Source organism: Phoenix dactylifera, chromosome 4 (assembly GCF_009389715.1).
Source record: "Phoenix dactylifera cultivar Barhee BC4 chromosome 4, palm_55x_up_171113_PBpolish2nd_filt_p, whole genome shotgun sequence".
NCBI classification, from domain to species: domain Eukaryota; kingdom Viridiplantae; phylum Streptophyta; class Magnoliopsida; order Arecales; family Arecaceae; genus Phoenix; species Phoenix dactylifera.
In genome coordinates this window covers 11,050,593-11,075,833 of record NC_052395.1, presented here as the reverse complement: position 1 = coordinate 11,075,833, position 25,241 = coordinate 11,050,593, and the positions used below count along the sequence as shown (strand labels likewise).

At 43.3% G+C, this 25,241-nt stretch overlaps 1 protein-coding gene across 1 annotated transcript; it reads right to left on the bottom strand.

The window, feature by feature from the left end:
* Window positions 1-5,011: 5,011 nt before the first annotated feature.
* LOC103720239 (auxin response factor 15-like) lies at window positions 5,012-21,804 on the bottom strand. Its single transcript, XM_008809850.4, is given in 13 exon segments — window positions 5,012-5,416; window positions 5,509-5,699; window positions 5,780-6,636; window positions 6,737-6,899; window positions 8,862-8,937; window positions 9,013-9,091; window positions 9,094-9,131; window positions 18,910-19,074; window positions 19,157-19,247; window positions 19,786-19,870; window positions 20,047-20,232; window positions 20,631-20,687; window positions 20,818-21,804. Coding segments are annotated over 13 exon segments (2,478 nt in total). The 5' UTR covers window positions 21,145-21,804; the 3' UTR covers window positions 5,012-5,253.
* Window positions 21,805-25,241: the final 3,437 nt, after the last annotated feature.

The window sequence follows — 25,241 nt, the reverse complement described above, 5'->3', positions numbered from 1 at the left end:
GCTTTCCTGAATGGATATCTTGATGAAGATATCTATATGGAACAGCCTTTGGGTTTCACTTCCAGTGATAGAGATCACAAGGTCTGCAAGCTGCAAAGGTCCATCTATGGACTAAAGCAAGCCTCTCGGAGTTGGAACACTCGTTTCGATGATACAATCAAAACGTTTGATTTCATCAAAAATGAGGAGGAACCATGTGTTTATAAAAAGGTTAGTGGGAGTGCTGTCGCTTTTCTCGTACTGTACGTAGATGACATTCTCCTGATTGGGAATGATATTCCCATGCTAACCTCGGTCAAGGTCTGGTTGTCAAAAGAATTCTCCATGAAAGACCTTGGGGAAGCATCCTATATCTTGGGAATAAAGGTCTATAGAGATAGATCTAAAAGGATGCTTGGCCTGTCACAGAAAATGTACATAGAGGAGGTGCTGAAGAGGTTCAGCATGGAAAACTCCAAGAGGGGTCTCTTACCCCTAAGGCATGGAATTCATCTCTCCAAGAAGATGTGCCCCAACACACCTGAGGAGATTCAACGCATGAGCAAGATTCCTTATGCATCGGCAATAGGAAGCCTCATGTATGCCATGCTATGTACACGACCTGATATAGCTCTTGCTGTGAGTGTCACAAGCAGATATCAGTCGAATCCAGGTGAAGAACACTGGACAGCTGTGAAGAATATTCTTAAGTACTTGAGAAGAACTAAAGATTTATTCTTGGTTTTTGGAGGATCATCAGAGTTAAAGGTAGAAGGGTACACAGATTCAGACTTCATGACTGATGTCGATGACAGGAAGTCAACATCTGGATACGTGTTCTTGTGCAATGGTGGTACGGTGAATTGGAAGAGTTCTAAACAACCGATCATTGCTGATTCGACTATGGAAGCCGAATACATCGCCGCCTCTGAAGCTGCTAAGGAAGGCTTCTGGTTCAAGAAATTCATTGCAGAGCTGGATGTGATGACATCAGATGCCATAACACTCTACTGCGATAACAATGGCGCCATAGCCCTTGCTAAGGAGCCAAGGTCTCATCAGAAGTCTAAGCATATAGAGCGGCGCTTTCACCTCATACGCGACTATGTGGAGAAGAAATATGTAGAGGTGCAGAGAGTAGACTCCGCGGATAACGTGGCAGACCCTTTCACTAAGCAGCTGAGTCAGCAAAAGACTGAAGCCCACCTTGAGAAGATGGGCCTAAGATATATGACCAATTGGCTTTAGTGCAAGTGGGAGATTGTTAGATGTATGCCCTAGAAGCCAATTTGGCTGATACATTGTTGATTCTAGGGACATAATTTTGTACTTGACTATTTATTATTGAATAAATAAAAGGCATCTTTTCATTCATATTGTTTATGTGTCTATGAATCGTCCAAGAAATTAATAAGATGATGATACATATTCTCAAGAGTTGAGAATTTGAGCCATGTATCATTGGTGATTAATTTCTAAATGCTCCTGATCAAAGGATCATCACGAGGACGGTGATCGATCCGATCAGTGCACAGATCACTCTCCTTCTGGATGGACGAGACTTGAGTCCACAGTGTAGGAACACTGAAGTGATAGTGCAGGTGCTTGTTAGAGAACAAGGGTACTGAGCGTGACCAATACAAGAAGTCACTTGGATGTCTATCCACTCGTCAGTGACTTGCTTGATGTTGCAGTAGTGTGACTGGTCCTTTGACCTGCGGTGCTTCGGCTGCTCACAGTGGGGTTATTGTAGTTTGACTGCACACATACATGGTCCCTAGCCATATGGGTCCATGCAGTGTAGATTGGCTGCAGTAAGTTCACTGTAGGAGTAGGGTATGCACCTATATGGAATCTATCGACCTTGATAGATAAGGAGAGATCCTATGTGATTTATAAGACTGAGTTCGTAAGACCTCGGCCGGGGCAGTATACACAGTGGAGAAAGAGTTTCTCACTATCGAACTCGAGACGAATAAATCTTGACATATGACAGACGATGGGGTTTGACGAGTTGTCCATGACCTCCGTCCTGTAGGGATCCACGATAGTAGGACTATATCACATGTTAACTGCACCTAGAGGTTCATCATTCCATTCTGCTGGGTAGCCACTACATGCTGCTAGGTGTCACTGGTGGATGGTGGGACTCATAGGGATTATCTTGATGATCGATAAACCCTAATGAGTTGAGTTGGAATCGTTCCAACCCATTGAAAGGAGTTTTCAATGATATAGTGATAGAGATCACAATATATCTCACTACCAGTCAGAATAGAACCTATGGGGTCACACACACTAGAAGTATTGACCGATCCGATGGTTGAAATCGTGATTAGGAATCACAAGAAATCAATTTGATTGATAAGAAGTTGAAGAAGAAACAAAGGGAATTAATTAATTAGACTTAAACACAAATCCTACTTCGGGAGGGATTCCTAGAGTCCTAATTGGATTAGGGCTGGGAATCCTAGTTGGAGTAGGACTGGAATTCCTACTTGGAATAGGATTCCTACAATCCTAATGAGATTAGGAATTTTGAATTAAAATTGGATTCCTACTTGGAGTAGGATTCCTAGAAATCCTAATTGGATTAGGACTTCGGATTCAAATAGAGTCCTAATTGGATTAGGACTAAAATTAAATACATCCTAATTAGATTAGGATTCCTTAAGTCTAAATTAATTATTAATCTAATGAATCAACATGACTCCTAATTGGATTAGGATTGAAGAGTTCAATTGAGTCATGGTTCATTCAAATCCTAATTGGATTAGGACTAGCATAGATTGAACCCAATTTGGCTAATCCTAATTGGATTGGGATTAAACCATAAGAGAGGCACCCAATCCTCTTTGGAAGAGGATTAGGGCATCACAAGAAGGAGGGTTCACGCCCCTCCTCCTCTCCTTGAGTGCGGCATGAAGAGAAGGGCCGGCGCCCCCCTTCCCTCTTAGGCAATATGTCTAGGGCTCCTAGATTGTAGGAGCCCTAGATGGCTTTATAAGGAGGCATGAGGCCGGCGCCCTAGCCAAGAGCTCTCTTCCTCCTCTTGATGCCGCCACCAGCCCCCTCCTCTCTTGGTTCAGCCGCAAGCAAAGGGAGAGCAAAGTCCAAGCGTTGGCGTCATCCTCTTCCTCCAATCCTTCTTCCAACGCAGGGAAAAGAAAGAAGGCTGCAGAAGCTGTGTTCTTCTTCCTTGAGTCCCTTCTTCTTCTTCCTCCTCTCAAGCACTTTCAAGAGTTGAAAGAAAGAGAGGAGATCAGCCATCAAAAGAAGTCTCTGCAAGGGAGCTAGCACCCCGGGGAGACGAGAAAGCTTTGATCGGTCCTCTGCTTCGTGTGGATACCCGTAGAGGCCGGACGTTTGAACGGCTTCAAGCGAACCCTCTTCCTAAAACCACGAATTCAGATTCGCGGTGATCATCTACCCGCGCAAGGTGAAGATTTGATCTTCCTATTAGTTTTAAAAGGATTTAATTCTTACCTAATTACGAAAGGTCTCGAAACAACGTTCATGAGATGAACGTCGAACTCGTGCATGCCGATTCCGCTGCCATCTGAAAAATTTTGAAATATCAGCGGCATGGGCGGGTTCCCAACAAAAACTGCTTTGGCTGGACCTGAGGGGTCCGGTCCGCTGGTGTGGGCGCTGCAGAGGGTGGATTTTGAAGTGAGTAGTCGGGTGATGAGACCCGGCTGCTTGACGCGTTCGGAGCTCCATTACTCTTTAGCCTCATGATCACGACTCAAGCCCTTCCTCTAGCGCCAAAAATGTTGTGGTTCAAATCTGGCCCGAGGGTGACCACGCCGAAGGAGTCGGAGGAGCTGCCGGAGCACGGAGGAAGACAAGGGGAGCCATCTCCTGCGACAGACCGGGGTACCAGCACAAAGCCTTACCAGTGTTTCCGATGAGGGCCCTCCGACGATCAAGTAAGAGTAGAGCTTAGAAGGTCCAGTCAAAAGTCTCCTCAATATTACCTGCCGGAGAGTTTTATAGTCCCGGTAGAGGTACTCAAGTAGCGGAGGCATGGCCCGTTTCCATCATGAGGAGGAGTGGCACGCGGTGGAGTCCGTTCTTGAAAACGGTAAGGCGTTGACAGTAACAGGATATGGCCGGAGTAGCATGGCGCCGTTCTTGGACTGCCGTAGGCCAGCTAGCAAAGCGTGGTGTAGTGGTGTTGCGATGTATGGCCACGTAGAAAGGCGTGGGCACTCATATGGGTGCTGCCATCGGCAAAACCGAACTCGTTGAGAGGTCGCATCATGCATTTGGCAATGCTAGCTTGACGGGTGCCGAGGTGTGTCCAGCGAAGTGCTTAGAGCTCAGGGGTCGGGGCGTGTAATAGAAGGGGGTGCCCCGAGCTTGGCCGGGGCGCATCAGCGGACAAGGAGAGCGCCCCGAGCTTGTCAGAGCGCTTTGGCAAATATTTGAGGCTAGAAGAGCTTTCGGCGAAACTCGAGGTCGGGCTGATTCTAGGCCGGACTGAAAACTCGTCTAGTCAACCCAAAATTGGGTAGCTCTTTTGTTATGGACTGGACTATCCATTTTATCCTCCATCAAGTCTAAACCCAGATTTTTAGGGGGCACGACAGCACAACCAAATTTCAAACAGCAAGGTCAACTAAAACGATCGTGGAGTAGCAGGCGCACAACACGAGAGGCTTTAGACATGACGATGAACAGGTCACTCAGCTGTCAAAAATATTAACTTACATGACAATAAATCTAGTTATTCTATTGAATTAAAGCATATAGATAATACAAGCTCAGCACAGGGTTTAATGTCTCTCCCCTTGTGGCTACAGTTGCTCGAACCATTGGTCTAGGCCCACTCCTTTCATTGCCATCCTGCTTGGCCAAGCCCTAACATAATGCATTAATACGTGCATTCGTAGAAAGCCCTACTAGCCGATCTTATTGCCTTAGCCCTCTTAATCACATCTGATAAAGTGACGTAATTGGTAGTCCAACCTCCCTGATCAGAAATAAATATCCTGCACAAAATATCACTATGGCAACCAAAAACATGCACAAAGTGTGTTGCAGGCCAGCGAAGCTCTCCAACATTACCATTGCATAGTTCATACTTCAGAGTACTGTCAAGACAGCATCCATACAGCATCAAACTCTTACACAGGCAGAATTTCTTCTTAAGCTTCTTAGACAAATTTAGTAACAAGGGCAGAGAAAAGATGGATTTGAAGACAAGCCAAACAGATAAAATAGTTCAAATTCTAACTAAAGGACAGTCTCAGGCTCACGAAGTTTCATTTATGTCGACACTGATGAAGATTTACTGCAGCCCAAGGAAAACCTGGCAATATTGGTTGGAAAAGATAGTTCGGCTGAGTAACCATGGGCTTCATCACAGCATGCAATCATTTCCTCATCATTTGTGTATATTAATATTTTTGAAGCAATTTTGCAAAACTCCCTGCATAGAAATGAAAATGCTAACTTCAGTGTCTGGCAGCAATACAACAAATGTATAATAGTTCAGATAACAGGCATGTGGTAGCACTCAACTGCCAAGGATTATCCCCGACTAGCATCATATCATCTTCATCATCAGTATAGAAAACATTCCACTTTTTCCGTGGGTCGTTTAACAGCCCTTTCATATCAAACAGTCGTTCAAGCTCACAAATCAGATCATCATATCCATCAAGTTTTGAGAGGTCAACCACCCTGCCTACAACACTCCCTTGCTTGTGAACCTGCAGTATCTATCCTGTAGTAAAGAAAAAGGCAAGGATTCCTAGAACGGAGCTGCACATAGAGCATAAAGAGCACTTACTGTAGTGCAGCTGCGCCCAAGAGGTTTTGCAGGTATTTGAGACTTTGAAGTCGAAAAATCAGTTTCAAAATCTCTCTCAGTTCTATCCACTTCATTTGTCAAGGGAATCCTCTCAGTCAAGGGAAAACCAAAAAGCCTGCAACCATTTCTGCTAATTTCTTTGTCATTCTTCAACTCTGGCTTATAAGCATGTATAGGAGTATGGACTTGCCCTGGTTTCTGGTGTTCATTGATGACTTCACCCCCTACATGACGTGGCCAATGATACAAGGGTGTTTCTTTTCTGCTCAATACTCCATTCTTACTCCTATCATTCATGGCAAACACCGATTGAGAGCATGGATGCTTAAAATTTGCTTGTGGAAATATTAGCACAGAAGATGGAGATGATGCTAGAACTGACAACTGCGATGGTTGTAGAAGAGTACATCCATGGCTTGATGCAGGCCATCTATTTCCAGCACCAGATGTATGCGGAGCATCGAATGAGCCAAACCCACCATTTCTTGCATGAATATCAACTACTGGTCCTTGATATGGCGGACTGTCTCGAACTACTTCTTGACCTTGCAAGACCTTTCGGAGTCCAATGGATTCACTAAAGCCTATGCACTTGTAGGGTAAATCAGAATTTCCTACTGGAACTCTGACCCCACTTCCTAGACCACCTAATATGCAGCTATTTGCATTGTTGGAGGATCTCCTCGTATCCAGGTATTGATGATATCTTACATCAGTGTCTTGAGAATTTGCCACATCAATACCATCATAAGGAGTTCTAAAACCCGTAAATTCTTGACCTTGCAAGACCTTGTGGAACCTTGCAGATTCCCCTAAATCTGGATACCCATTTCCCTCTGTGGAAAAAATTGTAGAAAGAGAATGATACAGAATAAAATATGCAAGAAAGAAGAGACTGCAAATCATAAATAAGCATTTGCCACAAGAAATACCTACTTGGAACTGGAAAATCCAGATTGACCGAGGAAAGAGAGATTTTGGTTCTCTTGGAACCTGGTGATAAGAGACTATTATGGCCCGAAATTGAACCAGTTGGTTCAATCTCCCATGGAGATACCCTATTCTGACGACCGGTATCCACATCATCATCCCACCTCACCTGCAAGGAAGTGCAAATCATCTTTAAACCTGCAGGTTAAAAGTGGAAAAGCTAGGCAGATGCTAGTCAAATTTAAGACATTCAACATCGTAGACATGCCAAACATGACTAAAATAGAGGGGAAAAAATCCAATGAGAAATGATTGGTGATGCAAACTTTTAAGCATCCACCAAGATATGAATATGTGGTAGCAGATCCAAGATTATCTTGAAAAGTTTAATGTTTAATATATGATAATTAAGGTCGGCTTAAAAGATTTATTGTCTAATATATGATGATCTAATACCACTGAATAGTAAACAATGCCTGATGTATAGATAAGCATAATAGCAGCCAATAGATAGGATGTACCAATTGCCTTCAATTCTCGAACTCAAGAAAATTTACGAGCATCCTACAAATCAGATACTGTTAAGGCTTCTTTTGTAACCAGCAATGATGTCAGGAGAAATAAAAGAGGGAATAAAGCCAAGAACGATCATCAAACTTCACGAGAAAGCAAGGTCTCAATAGATTCAGCAGCTCAGGGCTTACAGATAAAATCGTTTTGAACAAAGGAATCCAACCGATAGACAAATGGTGCAAAACATAAACTTTCAGTATATTCCAAATAACATAGCAATATTTTCATTAAGTAATGAAGACAGGTTTGCTTGCAAACAAACTCTAAGGAATGTATGGGCAGTTTAGGTATATCATATTTCTTACCATAGTCCTAGAGTCTAAGGAATGTGGAATAAAATAAGCACATAAAATAGGATTCCAACATGCTCTGTCAAGAGGTTGAGGTTCAACAGAATGCATAATTCTAGAAATCTTATGGCTTTTTTTGGTCAGCAGAAAAGTTATAACTAAGTAGAGCTTTTAATTTATTTTTCTTTTAATGTTTGGATTGAACATAAAGGAGATATTTCAAGAAGGTTTGGATGACCTAATTTGAGTAAGATTGGTGCTCCAGATCCCTGTTTTGCATAAATCTTGCATGAGAAAAGTTTTAACAAAATTATACCTGTATTTTAGGGTAGGTTCATTGTATTATTATACAGAGCTCAATAGCCAAATCTTCTAACCGTAACCAACCCCCGCCTCAGAATCTTTTCAGAATCCTGAACCTACACTCGCTTCCTAAGAGTTTCTCTACTAAAACTGTTTCTAAAGTATCCTCTTTCCCACATCCGCTCCCGATTCTGGCAACCAAGATATGGAGTTCCATGAGCATCCAACTTTTGCAATTTTAGATGATTTTAGATCTATATTGTTTCTAAGAGATATTATCTTGCCTAATGCAGTAAGAACAGGGTTAAAATTTTCATAAAGGGGAGGATGTTTTTTCTATTGAGATTGTTTCAGATCACCATGTTTTTTAAAAATATAATTCTTTGTAAAAGCGCTAAATATTAAAATTATCAATAACCATGTCTAAGAACAAAAATCTAAAATAGGTAAGAGAGAAAAACACAATGAGATCATCTAATATGGCATCTCTGTTTTCCGACACCGGTAGATACTATGTATATGGATTGAATGTGTATTATGCACCAGTCTTGTGTTTGCAATATCTATTTGGAAATTTGCACTCATGTTGTTGTTAAGTATAAGCTGCTACTTATATCATCCATAAAAATGAAAATAAAATAGGAGAAAAAGTACAACTCAATCTGAAAATGCAAACAATTTAATCAATTGGTGTGGAGAGTGAAGTAAAATGAGTGCAGATGGTGAAAATATACAACCTGCACAACTGTCAGTATCTACAAAATTGTTTAGTTGTGTACGGCAAGAAAAGAAAACCTTAGAATGGGTGCACAGGTATAAAAGGAAGTAGATTAACAGTTTAAGGTTTCTACTAGCGGGAAAAGAATGATAGAGGGTTAATGCTAACTCAGCATGAAATCTTGTCCCCAAATTTAAAGAAACCCTTCATTTTGTAAATTATCGAGCAGATTAGCATAAAAGCTTACCAACAGACATCTCCATTTTGAACCAGGCCATTTTACAGGGTCCATGTCACCAATCCCAGTTATCAATCCTGTGTACCTAGAAAAGGGAGAAAATCTCAAGATGTTAATTTGACTCCAGAAGTTACAACTTTGAATTTTGTATGCACCATACCTTCTCTCAGCTGCATCTTCACTTTCGTATCGCATCTTGAACCTCACCCCAATTGAAAATGAATGGCTGAAGCTCTTTGAAACTTACAATATGGTACTATAAATTCTGATGGGCTTGTCCTGTAATTCAAGTTTGAGTACTTGTTTAACTAGACATGAGATGATATACTAATTGTTCTCTCACATTAGGCATCTAACAAATATTCTCTAACTAAAATGCGGACAGTGATTAGCCGAAGATAACAAACCAGGGTATGACATACTAATAATAGCATAAAGTCAAATGATATGTGGTAGGTCCCAGCTGTGGAAAGGAAGAAGAAGAGAACGTTGGGAATGAAATATTTTTTATTCAAACCTCTCTTTGGGTGAGAGAAAAACCCATGCACATAGGACTCTTCTTCGGGCGAGAGTTAACCCAAACACTACTTCTATTCTCACGCTCCCCTTTCTCTTCGCTTGTTCTCTCATTTATGGATCCCTTGACAACTGACTAGTGAAATAAAAGGCTATCACGTCAGCACTCGAGTTCCGCTTCCTCCCATGTCTTCCGTCTAAGCTGTGGCTCAACGTGGTTACTCTCTTCTTCCTCCCCATTCTACATGTCGTCCCGCTCCCCCCATCTTCACAATAGAATCTTTGACGAAGACTCAGCTCCCTTGCAACGGACTCCTTCTCTGCGAGCCTGGAACTCCGTCGTGGGAGACCGTGTGTTACGGACCTCGTCCAACGCCATCAGGTAGCGGGGGTTGGGTCTGCGAACCCGTTGTGGTCCGGTGAGCTTAGAGGGCGTATCATCCCTTCCCCCTTCAGCTAAAACCTTGTCCTCAAGGTTTTACCTCAGGGAATCGTTCCTTTAGCTGATCATAATCTTCCCAGGTAGCGTCCTCTTCTGAAAATGAACGCCACTGCCCAAGATTTCTTCTGTTAGCTTTCCTCCTTTGTTAACCCATCGGTAGTCCTTGACAAGTTCGGGCTCCAGCACGAGGTTGCCATCCTCCAGTATCGGTGGTGGCGCAGTGCAGGTGGCTTGTCCTTCTCCTAGTCTTCTTTTGAGAAGTGATACATGGAACACTGGATGGACCTTGGCAGTCTCCGACAATGCCAACCGGTAAGCGACTGGCCCTATACGCTCGGTGATGCGATAAGGACCAAAGTACTTTTGCGCTAACTTCTAGTGAGCTCGGCGGAAGACTGTTTGTTGCCGGTAAGGAGGGAGTTTTAAGAACACCCAGTCGCCTTCTTCAAGAGTAACTTCCTTCCATCTTTTGTCTGCCTGTTGCTTCATGCTGTTGTTCACCTTCTCCAGATTACATTTCAACTCTTTCATCAACTGGTCACGGTCGACCAAGTTTTTGTCGACCTCATTGACCACTAAAACACCATCCATATATCAAATGATTGATGGCAGGAGCCTCCCATATAATGCTTGAAACGGTGTCATCCAGGCAGTGGAGTGGAAAGTGGTGTTGTACCAATATTCCGCCCAAGCTAAGTTGTGCTCCCATGCCCTTGGATACTGACTGCACATGCATCGGAGGTATTGCTCCACGCACCTATTAACCACCTCAGTCTGGCCGTCAGACTGCGGATGATAAGCCGAGCTCATGTTGAGGGAGGTCCCTTGTAGTTTGAAGAATTCTCGCCAAAAGGTGCTCCCAAACACAGGATCCCGATCACTAACGATCGACCTTGGCATCCCATGTAAGCCGGCCACTTGGTTCACAAAAAGCTCAAGTACTCCTTTAGCAGTATACGGGTGAGATAGAGGCAAGAAGTGGCATATTTGGTCAGCCGATCGACGATAACTAGTATCACATCTTTACCTCTGAACCGCGGTAGCCCTTCGATGAAGTCTAGGGAGATGTCTTCCCAGACTTGTGGAGGCATCGGAGGGGTTGCAGTAACCCAGCCGGAGCTTGTGCGTCATATTTTTGTTGCTGGCAGACCACACATTCTGCCACAAACCTTCGGATATCCCACTTCATTGCTTCCCAGTAGAAGGCTTGAGAGATTCGTTTATAAGTTCTCAAGACTCCGGAATGCCCTCCGACCTTGGTGTTGTGAAATTCCTCCATCAGTTTGTTGCACATGGGTGACCTCGGAGGAATCAGAACCCCGCTCCTTATAATACAGGACTCCTCCCTTGAGTTCGTAATCCTTCATGCGCTCGGGTGCGGAGTCTAGCTGTTGGATCTTATTTTGCAAATAGGAGTCCTCTTGGTTGGCAGCCCGGATCTTCTCCCAGATGTCAAAGAGCGGTCGACTAATGGCATGGAGCAGGGCTGCTTCAGGTTGGTGAGACAAGGCATCCGCGGCTGTGTTGTCCTTCCCGGGCTTGTAGACAATATCATAGTCGTAGCCCAACAGTTTGGCCACCCATTTTTGCTGCTCTGGCGTGCTCACCCGTTGCTCCAAAAAGTGTCGTAGGCTCTTTTGATCTGTGCGGATCTGAAACTTCCTCCCCAACACGTAAGGTCGCCACAATCGCACTGTTTCCATAATCGCCAACATCTCCTTTGCATAGGTGGACCATCCTCTCTTCGTTAAGCCCAGTGCCTTGCTCATATAGGCAATGGGTCTCCCACTCTGTGATAACACTGCTCTGATCCCCTTGTCGGAAGCATCTGCTTCAATAACAAACATCTCCAAAAAATTAGGCATCGCTAGCACTAGGGTGGTCATCATAGCTCGTTTGAGGCGATGGAAAGCCTCCTCAGCCAGAGGACTCCACTGAAAGTGCTCTTTTCTCAACAAGGTTGTCAATGGTGCGGCGATGATACCATAGTCCTTGACGAATTTTCTGTAATACCCAGTCAGCCCAAGAAATCCTCGCAGCTCCGTCACGTTCGTCGGTCGTGACCATCCTTGCATGGCTTGTATCTTGGTAGCATCAACCTGCACCCCCTTGGCCGAAACAATGTGGCCCAGGTACTCGACTTGCTGTTGCCCGAATAAACATTTGGTGGGCTTCAAGTAGAACTGATGTTCAGCGAGGATTTTTAAGGTGGTATCAAGGTGGGAGAGGTGCAGCTCCCATGTAGAACTATATATTAGGATATCATCGAAGAAGAAGACTAGGATGAATTTTCTCAGGTACCTTCTGAAGATTGAGTTCGTGGCTGCCTGGAATATTGACAGGGCGTTGCACAGCCCAAAGGGCATAACTAAGTACTTGAAATGCCCGTGATGGGTGCGGTAGGCAGTCTTAGGGATGTCTTCAGGGTGAACTCTGATTTGGTGGTAGCCTGCCCAGAGATCTAACTTGGAGAAGTATCGCGCCCCATGGAGTTCATCGAGCATGTCATCCACCATCGGAATAGGAAACCTGTCCTTGATCGTGGAGGCATTGAGCATTCGGTAGTCGGTGCAGAACCTCAAAGTCCCATCCTTCTTTTTCACTAGTAACACGGGAGAAGAGAATGGGCTCTGGCTTTCCCTGATGATCCCAACTTTGAGCATTTCGGCCACCTGTCATTCGATCTCGTTCTTCTGGTAGTAAGCGTACCGATATGGCTGAACATTGATCGTTGACGAAGGGTATTCTGGGGACGAAGGGCGCTCCGGTAGTAGCTCTCGAGGCTTCTCGAAGAGTGGCGTGTACTCGCCCAACAATTGTTGTAAGTCAGGAGGCGGCTTCTCCGCTTCAGTTGACGATGGTTGTTGATCTCCTTCCTAGACAAATATGGCGAACAACTGGGATCTCCCTTTGATTTCTCGGTGCACCCTTTATGGATTGAGGGCTTGTACCGATCTTGAGGGTTGCCCGGATATCTCACATTCTTGGCCATCCCACCTGAACTTCATTGTCAGAAGTTTCCAGTCGCAGAGCACTGGGCCAAGCATTTCCAACCACTGGATGCCTAAGACAGCATCCAACCCCACCAACAGCAGCCTGTAGAAGGTCACCAGAAAACGTTTCCCTTGCAGCTCCACGTCCACCGATCGAAACCTCTCCTGGCACTGGAGGGTTTCTCCATTGGCGACACGGACTCCGAACTCCTCCGTGGCGTCTACTGGTAGTTGGAGCATCTTGGCAACGTGGTTGCTCAAGAAATTGTGGGTCGATCCACTGTCTGAGGACCATCAGCAGGTGTCCCTAGATATGGGCCATGACCCGCATGGTCTTTGGCCCGTTCCATCCGATAGAGTGTGTAGCGAGATCACCGGAGGCGCACCTTCTTCAGTCCTATCTTCCCCGTATTGCTCAAGATCCCCACCAGTAGATGCTTCTGTTTCATCCTCGCGGTCTGTTTCAATCAGACAGACCTATGGAGCTTTACACCGGTGCCCCAGGGTGAAGCATTTGATGCATTTGAAACAGAGCCCGCGCTCCCGACGCTGTTGCATCTCCTCCCAGGTGATTCGTCGGACGAGTGTTGGAGTAGGGAGGCGCGGTGCAGGGATAGACGTGGTGGGAGCCTTTGTCCCCCTAGTGAAGCGGAACTCGGGGTGTCGTGGGTTATTTCGCTTCTGCTCCAGCCGTTCCTCCCGCATGCGAGCTATGGTAATGGCTTCCCGCAGTGACTGGGGTTGCCTCATTCGCACCTCCTTGGCTATCTCCTCCTTGAGTCCACCAACGAAGGTTCCGATCAGCGCGTTCTGCGGCCAGCCATGGACTCGGTTGGCCAGCTTTTCGAACTTCTGTTGATAGTCTCTCACCGTCCCCTTCTGTTGAATTCATGAGAGCTTTTCATTGAAGTTGATGTATTCGTTGGGACCAAACCAAGCCAGCAGCTCCTTCTCAAAGGTCGGCCATGTGATCACCAGCCCCTCGTCTCGATATGCCCGGCACAGCCATTGCCACCAGTGGTTTGCCTCCTCATCCAAGTAGAACGAAGCCGTGGAAACTCGGTGGTTGGCCGGAGTACCTTGGCTATCGAAGTACTGCTCCGCCCGATCAAGCCAGACGATCGGATCATCCCCCGTGGACCTCAAAAAATCTATCCGTGGGCGATGCAGATAGCCGACTGCGTCTTCCAGACGTCCAGGTCCTTCCTCCCGTGGCGATAGAGGAAACACGGCCTGTGGCTCCAGAAATGGTCACTGCGGAATGGACATCTGCAAGCCGCGAATGGCTTCCAGGACTTCGGTGAAACATCCCTCCACTCACATCTCCATGCCGCGAAACTTCTCTTGCATGACACCCATCTCGGCTTCCAATCGTTCTATTATCTGCTTGTTCGACATCAACGAGGCTCTGATACCAGATGGTAGGTCCCAGCTATGGAGAGGAAGAAGAAGAGAACGTTGGGAATGAAATATTTTTTATTCAAACCTCTCTTTGGATGAAAAAAAAACCCATGCACGTAGGACTCTTTTTCGGGCGAGAGTTAACCCAAACACCACTTCTATTCTCACGCTCCCCTTTCCCTTTGCTCGTTCTCTCATTTATGGATCCCTTGACAACTAACTAGCGAAATAAAAAGCTATCACGTCGGCACTCGAGTTCCGCTTCCTCCCATGTCTTCCGTCTAAGCCGTGGCTCAATGTGGTTAGTCTCTTCTTCCTCCCCATTCTGCATGCCGTCCCGCTCCCCCACGTCTTCGCAACAGAATCTTCAACGAAAACTCAGCTCCCTTGCAACAGACTCCTTCTCTGCGAGCCTGGGACTCCGTCGTGGGAGACCATGTGTTAGGGACCTGGTCTAACACCATCAGGTAGCGGAGGTTGGGTCTGCGAACCCGTTGCAGTCTGGTGAGCTCAGAGGGCGTATCAATATGTAACAAAGAATTGTTACAATCATGTAAAATAGGAAAAAAGTGTATTACATAATTATATGGAAAGAGTAATCGCAAAACCTCCAGAACACACAGATGCGACCTAACTCATCATGATTAAACATGACGAGCTATCATGTGAGACTAAATTTATGTGTCTTTTCTCTAATCAAATGATAATAATTTCTCTATTTCATTAAATCATCAAAACATAGTAATGTGCATCGGATGACAATTTACATTAGAATCTTCAATTTTTCAGAAGCAAATCAACTTTGTACCAACTTACAAAAAAGCATTGACGAAACATTGTGAATGAAGCACCGATATCTATTTTGCAATATTATAATAACTTCGAAAGAATTAAGGTAAATTTCAAAGGTAAACATTCAAAATTTGTCCAAAATTACTTTGACCCACTAACTGTACCAAATATGGCCTCCATTTTTGAGCCTAGAAGGGTTATTTATGGAGCGATCACAACTATGAGGAGCGCAGAGGGGGCCAAAAATAGACACAAAGAAAAATCTTAATCTCACAATCTTAGGCTCATTTTATGCAACCACCTTGTCATTTGCTCAAACAAACTTAAATCATCTCAATTAAAGAAAAAATCAGAACTTTCTATGAAATATATTCTATTCGCAACTATAAAATTTCCAGTTGATCCAATAGAGTAATTTATTATATAGAACCTAGGGTCGGTTTACAACATTACTAAATCAAAATTCTAGAAATGCTCTAGACTTGAAGCATACGACGAATTCGAACAATTTAGGAACAACTACATGATCATTTTATTTCACCAACATACAGTTATACAATGTTACTTGAACACTAGTGTCCACCTTGGAAAATCTGCATCTACCCTTATCTGGAGGTCAAATACCGTTAGAAATTTTACATATTTATCAGATTCTTGGATTGTGGATATTTAAGAATAATGAAGAGTCAAATTCTTCTATGCAGCTCTCACACAAATATAATGATAATTAAAAGGTGGGCCTTAGTTGTACTGGTGATCACTTTTTAAAGTATATAACATTAACCAGTATTGCCCTTAACATTTTCAGTTGTAGAAAACTAAATAATTAAATATCCATATCTTTTTTTTTTTGCTCGATTGGTAGATAATTGAGTACCTGTCTGAATCTAAATCTCGTGATTGGGGCTATACAGCACTGTTTACATTAATTTTAATCATTTTAGGGTTTTTACCCGCTCAATGATTTTATACAATAAATATTGCAAGTTTTCAAATGTGCAATGATGGCTCCATGTTAATTTTATTAAGATTAAAAAATCTGATAAGAATCTAATGAATACATAAACCAATATCTTGAACATGAATTGTTGGATGTACATTTACTGAACACCTCAAATACATAGTTGAACTATGGCCTAGTTTTAACTACTGATCAGATTACATAGCTTTGCAAATCTTACTGATAACTTATAGGAAGAGTACCATAAATATATCTGAAATAAGTTCTGTTTCCTTCCTCTTGATCAGCATCATAAGATAATGAAAATGCTTTTAGAATTAAATAACATCTCTAAGTATAGAAATAATATATCACGACTTTTGCAAATTTTAAAATTATAAATGAGTGCCAAGAGAATTTTAAGCATATCTCTAACGCTTAATATGACTCTTGTGGAAATAACTGTACTAAAATTTCATGAACAAAGCAAGTCATAGAAAGTTGCTGACCTTATGCAAGGGAACAGAGTGTTGCCTTTTATCAGAAATTGATCATATTCTTTATGACCCTTCAATACCCAAAGCAAATCACAAATTTCCATAGTGGGTAATTCCAATAAACAAGAACACATATCGCATGCATCAGAATGGAACAGAAACAAGGGAACCACTTCGTCATAAATGAGAAAAGAATGATGAGATTTGTTCACTTTTCAAGGTTAACTCATGGATTTTTGATTCCCCTTATAACTAACCATCTATTGAAAAAATGTTGAGAATTAGGTCAAATCATGCATGAAGCCATGGACGACAGGGGGTGTGGTGGTGGAGCAATTCTGAAAAATCTCATATATCTAAGAGAAGACGCTGCGATAATTTAGGATAAGTTGGCAATCACTCAGCCCAACCCTAAAACTATGGAATTCCAATTCCTGGGGATGTGATGCATGTATACATTGTTTACTCTTTTTGGATAATGAATGTTATTCCTCAATCTCGGCCATCTATATTTGCATAGATGAGCAAGATTATAAGAAGCAAAGTTTTAAATACTAATGGGACAGCAAGGCATACCATCTCGAGTGTCGGAATGGGACAAGTAGGAAAATAAAATGGGATGGGATGGGACATCCACCATCTCCAGTATTGTTACGCGAGACATCGTTCTAGGAAAACCGGGACAGCCCCATCCCATGGTATTTAAAACCTTGATGAGCCTTTTAAGGGGCTTTCCTTCTTTGGTACACCACCTACCAAAAATAATAAAGGCTATGACCAAGTCCTCAAGTCTTAAACAATATATGTAAACCATTTCGTATATAGAACCAAAAAAAAGTGAAGGAAGACCAGGTTTAATATAAAGGAAAGTCCTATGAGGAGAAGGAGAAGAGGCCTTCCCAACACCCAAAAACCTTCTTATTTGCCTAACATAGTATGCCTCCACCATTTACTTTGTTTGTACTAATTCTTGTTTTGTTTTTCTGTCACGTGAAGAGAAGAAAAGGATGAGAAGTGTTTAGACCAGGAGGCCTCCGATTTTCGAACTTTTCTTTTCTGGGTTTTGCTAATGTGTTATCTTACTACTTGATATGGAATGTGTAGTGTACAGAATGAAGTTGGGGAGGAGCGATACAAGGGAAGAAAGAAGATATCCCACTTATTCAAGTACTTTAGTCTATTTGCCCCCCTTTTTCGCTGATCAATTGCTTCATCTAGCACACATATTTTATTTTCAGTTTTAGAATTTATGTTAATTAAAATCAAAATTGCTAGTGATATCAGAAATATAGAAACCACCGACTAATTCATCTATGGTAATCTCATAAAATACTTGTTTAGATGTTTGAAGCACTAAATAGCTATCTGATAATCAACAAGAATTTGACACAACTTGGGCCTTTGGATTCCATGTCATTCATCAAATCCTGCCAAGGTCATCCCTTTGATGACCAAAACATCCTCAGGTCTTAATTTTCTTAGTCCGCCGAATATTTCCAAAAATCACCAACTTCTTGATTGCTCAGCCGGACAGCCAATGCACACTTTTGGGGTGTAGTCATTTTAAGCATGCAGTCCACTTGAGTGGCTATGGTACTAACCTGGTTTGATCTGATTGTGTAACGTCCAACTTCCTCCAACTAGACATTTTCTTTATATCCCATACCATAGATTAGGAATTTTTCTTTTATCAGTATTTTAAATGATCAGGTAAAGTGTTGGGAGTACATGAATGTATACAGGCATATCATATATGAACATAGACTAGCTGATCATGTATAGTGATTCTGGCATATTGTAAGCACAGGAGTGCATAAATATATATTTTTGTGATGTTAACCCCTTACTTGGACCCATACATTATGAAGAATTTCTGTACAAGGTCTTCAAGTTGAGAGTACTAATAAGCATAAATAATATAAATTTCAGTGCATTGTATTCCTGGAGCTATTGTCAAGAATCCAATCTTGTTCAAGTGCACTCCATTCACTTCAACTAAATGGGAGCTTAAGAACAATCACATGTAAAAAGTATCACCCAAGCCCACATTTACAAATAATTTTGACAAATGAAATCAGCAGAATAGATCTTATTACCGTTTCCCTGCAGCAGTTTCTCAATGTCAATCCACAGATTACACAATTTCTATAACCACATGAAAACATTTTACATCTAGCAACTCAAGCAAAATATCAGAATTTCATATATCAACCACTAAACATTAAAGATATGTTCTTCATCCATGTACAGAAAAAAAAAATAACAGAGGAAGACTAGAATTGTTGGTTTATGTTAGATTGATATTACTAATGCTAGTTAAACAGTTTGAGAACATCTTTACACTTATGTGGCTTGCAGACAACAGCATCACCAAGTGCCCAAAAAAATAAATTTAATTAGGTTACTCAAGTTCATAATGCTATGGTTATTATTTATAAATACATATAGCTAAATTCTCTGCTGCAACAAAACACACCTTGGGTTATAACAGATATGGAACACACTTTTTGTGGAGACAGCACTAGCCACAGCAGCCAGTGTGCCTAGATCTAAGCCCTGGCTACAAGGTGCTGAAAAAGGAGTGCGATTTTTAAGTTGAGCTGCTCTCCTGATTCCCAATCTGAGCTCCCCATCGTCGCCCCTAATATAAAGGGAGAGAAGATCATTTAGAGAAAGGTTCTTCTAGTGTTGGAGTGTTATTGCAACACAATCTATATGCATACCGCAGGAAAAGCACTGCATCCCCTGAGACAAGCTTCTTTTTATTGACAAATGCACTCCATCCTGTGGTAAGAAGATGCCTGCGTGGTTGACCTGTAAAGCAGCCAACTCAAATATCTGTTAGTGCAAGATGCAGTCATATATCCTATAATCAGTAATATAATGAGGATTTTTAAACATGTTTTAAGAAATTAAAACCATGTGAGTGATTGGGATCAATTTTAAGATCATATAACAACGCAAATGAAAAAAGCCACAATGGTTTCATAAGAGATACATAGAAATTGATTAAATCAATAAACTCTCATAACCATTCAAGAAATTAAAAGCATATGTGAAGGAACTAATGTTTAAGAGATAAAAGCATAGACTATATTCACTATATCAGTTATCATTAACGAAAACTTAATTTTACCATATGAGCATTTCAGAGCAGTTCATATTGACATTGAAGTGTTAGTGGAATATTTGAAGTTCATAGTTGCAGCCCAACAAGACAAAGGATTAAAAAAGCACAAAGTTAACATGAATATAGGCATCTTGTCTTAAAATTTAGTGTATCTGACTGCAAAATTGAAACAGATGTACAGAAGAACTCAGAGAATTTTATTCTCCTGAACAAACTACATACCTCTGTAAATATGTCGAAACCTCCATTCAACACCATGTAAATCTTTTGCGATAAGTTCTTGCGAAGGTCTCTGCTGCTTATAATCCTAACTCAAAATGAAATGAAAGCAACAATAAGATTATAAGCAAGCCTACTTTTAAAATCAAACATAACTAAAATTTCAAAAATCCACAACCAGACAAGGCAAACACCCAAAATAAGCGCACCCAAAGTTGCGATTCCTCCTAAAGAATAGCAAAAGATTTGAAATGCCCCATTTACCAGAGGAGGGAAACAGTCCTCAGCAGCTCGGCGAGGCACAGAGAATCCTCCATGAGTGCTCGTGTCAGAGGCAGTTAGAGTCTTGCAGAACATATGAGGCATCGAAGACCTGTGAAGACCATCATCAACATCCTCTTCTTCCACATCTCCTTCAGCTTCACCCTCCTGCAGCTGCCGCTCAACCTCCTAAGAAACAATCACATGATCAGAGTCACCAAACCAAAAAAAAAAAAAAAGACGAAGCAAAAGAACCTTTTTCCTAAAGAAAGAAGAATACATAGTGCCCGCAAAATTCATTACCCAACTTTTAACCTCCAGAAACATCAGGAAAATAAATCCATTTGCAGACTCATTTCTGATTAGCATACACTTAAACTGCAAACGGATCATGGCATGTGGTTTTAAGGCGTCCCTGTTCTTGTTTCTAAAGTAATGGGAATCTTAATAAGACAAAAACTTTTTTAAAAAGAAGTTTTAAAAAAAACTACACTCCGCTTGATCCTACGCTTCTCCTTGTAAAAATGAACTAATATTACAATAGTTTTAATAAAACTGGGAGAAGGAAAAAAAAACCCAACCCTAACCTCGCTTTCGGCAACCAAGGAGAGCTGCGCGTAAACCTCGTCTGTAGCCGCATCAGCCTACAGGAAAGGAAAACGAAGGAATTAGCCAAAAAACACCCACATTTCAAAATAACTCCCACAAAAATCCCCAAAGCCCCAAAAGATTGGGACAAATGAAAATAAGAGAGAATCGGGAAGAAGAACGAACAAGGAGCTTGACGTCGACCACCGTGCAGAAGACGTGTGGAGGCACATCGTAGCGGAAAAGTCCTCCGCCGGCGGCGCCGGCGGCATCGCCGAGGTGCTCGAGATGCCCTTGCGGCAAGTACACCACCACGCTCCCCTTCCTCGGCAGCGATATCAGCGGTCCCGCACAGGCGTGCCACAGCTCCATGCACACCGCCTCCGCCCCCACCGGCGGCGGCTGAGTGCGGCGGTGCGCCTGGCTCGGGGCCTGCGCGGCGGCCGGTAGCTCCGCCTCCTCCTCCTCCTCCTCCTCCTCCTCCTCCTCCACCGTGTTCAGATCGATCCCCATCCTCCCCGAACCCAAAAACCAAACCAGAGCAAGCAAAAACAAGCCGAGAGAGGGAAACGAAAATTAGGGCTAGCGTTATGGTCCGGGGGGCAGCTGAAGCATCGCAAAGGTGGAACGATGCATGGCGGTGGTTGTCGAGAAGAGAAGCAAGAAAAGTTCTAAAATTTCAAGTAAAAAGAAACGGAAAGGACAACATGAAGAGAGAGATGACGGATTGATGGTTAAAGATAGAAGCTTTTCCCCCTTCCACTTCTCTCCTCTGCATCAACTTCAGCTTTACTAAAAACTAGCGGGTGAAAATTGACTGGCTCCGTACTCTCCAACCTCCATAACCTAATAATTTTTCTCACTCTTTTTAAAACTTTAACGACTTCTCTCCTCCCCTCCACCCCCCATCTCCACGGAGCCGCTGATGTCGCTGAAGAACGCGTCTGATATGGTTGTCGTTGTTACCGCTGCAGCGCAGCATATTAAGAAAAAAGAAATGGCAATCGAGATGAGAGAGAGAGAGGGGAGGGGGAGGAGGAGGAGGAGGAGGAGGAGGAAGAGGGGGGGTGTTGGAGTTCGCTTTCTCCTCGCTTTTTATCAGTGGGTCTGAGACTGAGCCGCGACCTGCTGCTGCAGCAGCTGTTGCGGGACAGTGGAGCGGCAGCAGCTGCGCTTTATGTTTCGGGTGGCTGCTTTTGGAGGGGGGAGAGTTATTTATTTAATTTACCGTAACATCAGATGACAAGACGTAGAGCCATTCTGCTTTCCCGGGTGCCGTGCATTATTGGAGGCTGCCTCGGGTTTTTTTTTTTTTCTTTCCCTCCCTTCCCCTCTCCTTACAATACCGACACACCCAATAAAACTAAAAAACAACGTACTGTAAAATATCCTGAGCAACTCTTCTTTTCTAAGTCCATAATATGCTGTTAAAATATTAGCCACATAAGCAGCCACCCAATTTGCAATATCATTGGCCTCTCTAAAAATATGCTTCACCTGAATTTCACCCGTCCATTCAAAAGTGATACATCAAAATTGACCTTGAGAAAATTCGAAAGATGAAGACTCCCAGACGAAGAACACCGTCCGTGGCGCAACCTAAATAAAAGGAGAGTCCCGAATATCCCTGAGGCTGCCTCGTTTCGGAACGAAAAAAAACAAAAGTAAACATGGATGGATGGAGAGCATTTCAATGAGAGGCTTGGTGTTGGGTATAGATCGCATTCTTCTTGAAGAGAATTTGATCACGATAATTGAGTGGGTTTGGAGTCAGAAATATCATACGAAGGGAAGGCCGCTGCTCCACAACATCCATAAATTAGTTTGGAAGTATATCTCCTATCATGCCATACATGTATACAGAAAGACAAATGGTACTACAGACTATGTTGCCTTCTATGCAGCCCACCACTCTAAAAGCTTATCTGGGTGAACTACGTATAGAGTGTGAGCTGCCGTTGTAACATAATAATAATAATAATAATAAAAGGGAAGGAGAAGTAGGGATGGCAATCGGGTCGGGTCGGACATAAACGGGCTGGGTCAGAAAATCATAAACCTGAATCCAACATATTTATTAAACAGGTCAGAAATTATAACCTGAACTCAACCTGTTTATTAAACAGGTAATCCGACCCAACCCGTTTAACCTGTTTAATAAACAGGTAACCCTTATCCGACCTGACCTCCTCCCCTCTCCGTTCTCTCCTCACCCCTCTCCTCCAAAACCTCCTTCCTCACCCTTCCAACCTTAAAGACGCCGCCTTTCCCACTTCATCCGCCTCCGGCCTCCCCCTCTGTTCGCCGCTGGTGGCCGCCGCCCCACTCTCGGAAGCCCCGCCTCGGAAAATCCCACGACTCTAACTGCGGCAAGCCCTAGGCCATCGATCCCCGCGTCTCGCTCCACGGCCACCACTCCCTCCTCCGCTCCTCCAACAACCTCCCGAATTTCGATGAAATCCTTCGACCCCTTGGCCCCTCCTCCGACCCTGACGCCAGCGGCATCGTCATCGTCATCGAGTCCCTCCTCATCGACCTCTTCGGCATCATCAAAGGCTTGGTGTTCCACAAGAAGTCGGAAACCGCAATCGAAGTCTTCAATTGGCCTGCCACTTCGACGCCTTTCTGACGATCTTTTGCTTCTCTTTCTTCGTCCCATCCTCCTCTCAAGACCCAAGGAGATCTCATATCTTCTCTTCCTCTGTTCCGCTCGTTTATTCGCCGAATCTGAGGGGACCGAGATCAAATCCCACGAAAAGGTTAGATCTGCTGTCTCTAGATCTATTTCATTCTAATCTGTGCCATCAGATTTAGGATTTTTTCGTCGCGATCGAAAGAATTTAGGTCTGTTGATGTTCATACCTATACAGATTATTATTAAACGGATTAAACGGATCAGACATCTAAAATATATATCCAATTTAATTAATAAATAGATTAAACGGATCAACTTGTTTACGATCCGAATATATTTAGGCTAAATCTAAATCAGTTTATGATGGGTCGAACATGAGTTAGATTGGTGGATCGGGTCATATTTTGCCATAAGGAGAGGGGTTAAAAATATTTGGATCGTCAAGCCGGACTCGGCCCGGGCTGGTTGGCCGTGGGTGCGGTTCGTCGCAAGTTCCTGTCTCGGGGTTGATGACCGCACAGGCTTTGGACTTAATAAATGGCCCGGAATGGGCCTGGTGCACGAAGCACATGATAATAAAGGCTTTAGTACGTAAAAGCAAGGTTAAGTTAAAAGCTGGCCGTTTTGGGCAAAGGGAACAACTGTGCACGTCTTGTGCTGACGCCGGCAATGTTCGGAGCTGAGGGAACCGGTTGGGGACTCGTGAGCGTCGGAAGCCATGATTGAGAAATGAGAAGTGATCCAATGTTTTCATGAAACGTCCACTCAATGCGATCAATCATGCGTTCGATATAGATTTAAGTCCTTTTTAAACTCTTGCTGCCAGAGCTTTTAACAAAAAAAAATCATTTACTATTTAATAACTACATTATTTTATAATAATGTGAGACTTTAATATTTATTTGAAATAGATAATTACCAAACATCCGACTCAATATATATCATAATATAGTATTATTGTATAATATTATATTATATTTTAGTATTATACTAATATCATAATATTACTATAATAACATCAATGTTATATGATATTATATATATATATATATAATGTAATGCTATTTTTATATTAATATGATATAGTGTAAGACATTCTTAATATGTAACTTATATAATTTATTTTAATCTAAATAGCTTTTTTTTATGCTAAAGCAGGTGTTTCATACAATTCGGGTACGAATACACCCAGACGAATCTGCAAACAAAATGTTCCGAAATGCACCGGACAAGTCATCCTCACCAACCCATAGGGTGTCTTCCAAGTGGCTAGCAACATACGCCGCCACCCAGTCCGCGGGCCCCGTTGGCCTTCCGATATATATGCATAGCCCGAAAGATGATCCCCTCCCCCACCGTCGACCCTATATCACGAAGCAAAGGATGCACTCCTCCTCCATCACTGTGAGGGCCCTGCTGGGCCCAGCTGATCACCGTGGACGAGTCGCCCTCCAGGAGGATAGAGCTCGCCCAGAGCACTCGTCTTGCATGTCGCAATCCCAGCCAAGCTGCTCGCAGCTCTGCCTCTAGGATCGAGGTGTCAAAGACCTGACACCCCCCCGCTGCCACCATGGTAGAGCTCGGTCCCCTGATAACAAAATCTGCCCCTCCTCTCCTGCCTCCATCCAGGACCGAACCATCAAAATCGACCTTGAGAAAACTCGGGGGTGGGGGCTCCCAGGTGAAAAACACCGTGTGAGAAGCTGCCAAAGCAGTATGGGGGCCCCAGATGTCCCAAGCTATCAAAGATCTATCATCCAACCCCTGCATGAAGGAGCTCTGCTGCCTGTGTCCGAGCTCGCTCCATCACAAATCGTGGGACAGACGGAGCTCGCCAAAAACTCGGGCGTCTGGCTAGCCATACCTGGTACGCTGTGCAGGACGCTCGAATAGTCACAAGGCGCATCTGAGGGGAGCTAGACCACCGCCGAACCTCCTCCAAAACAATCTCTCCGGCTCCAGGCACCCTCCGGGA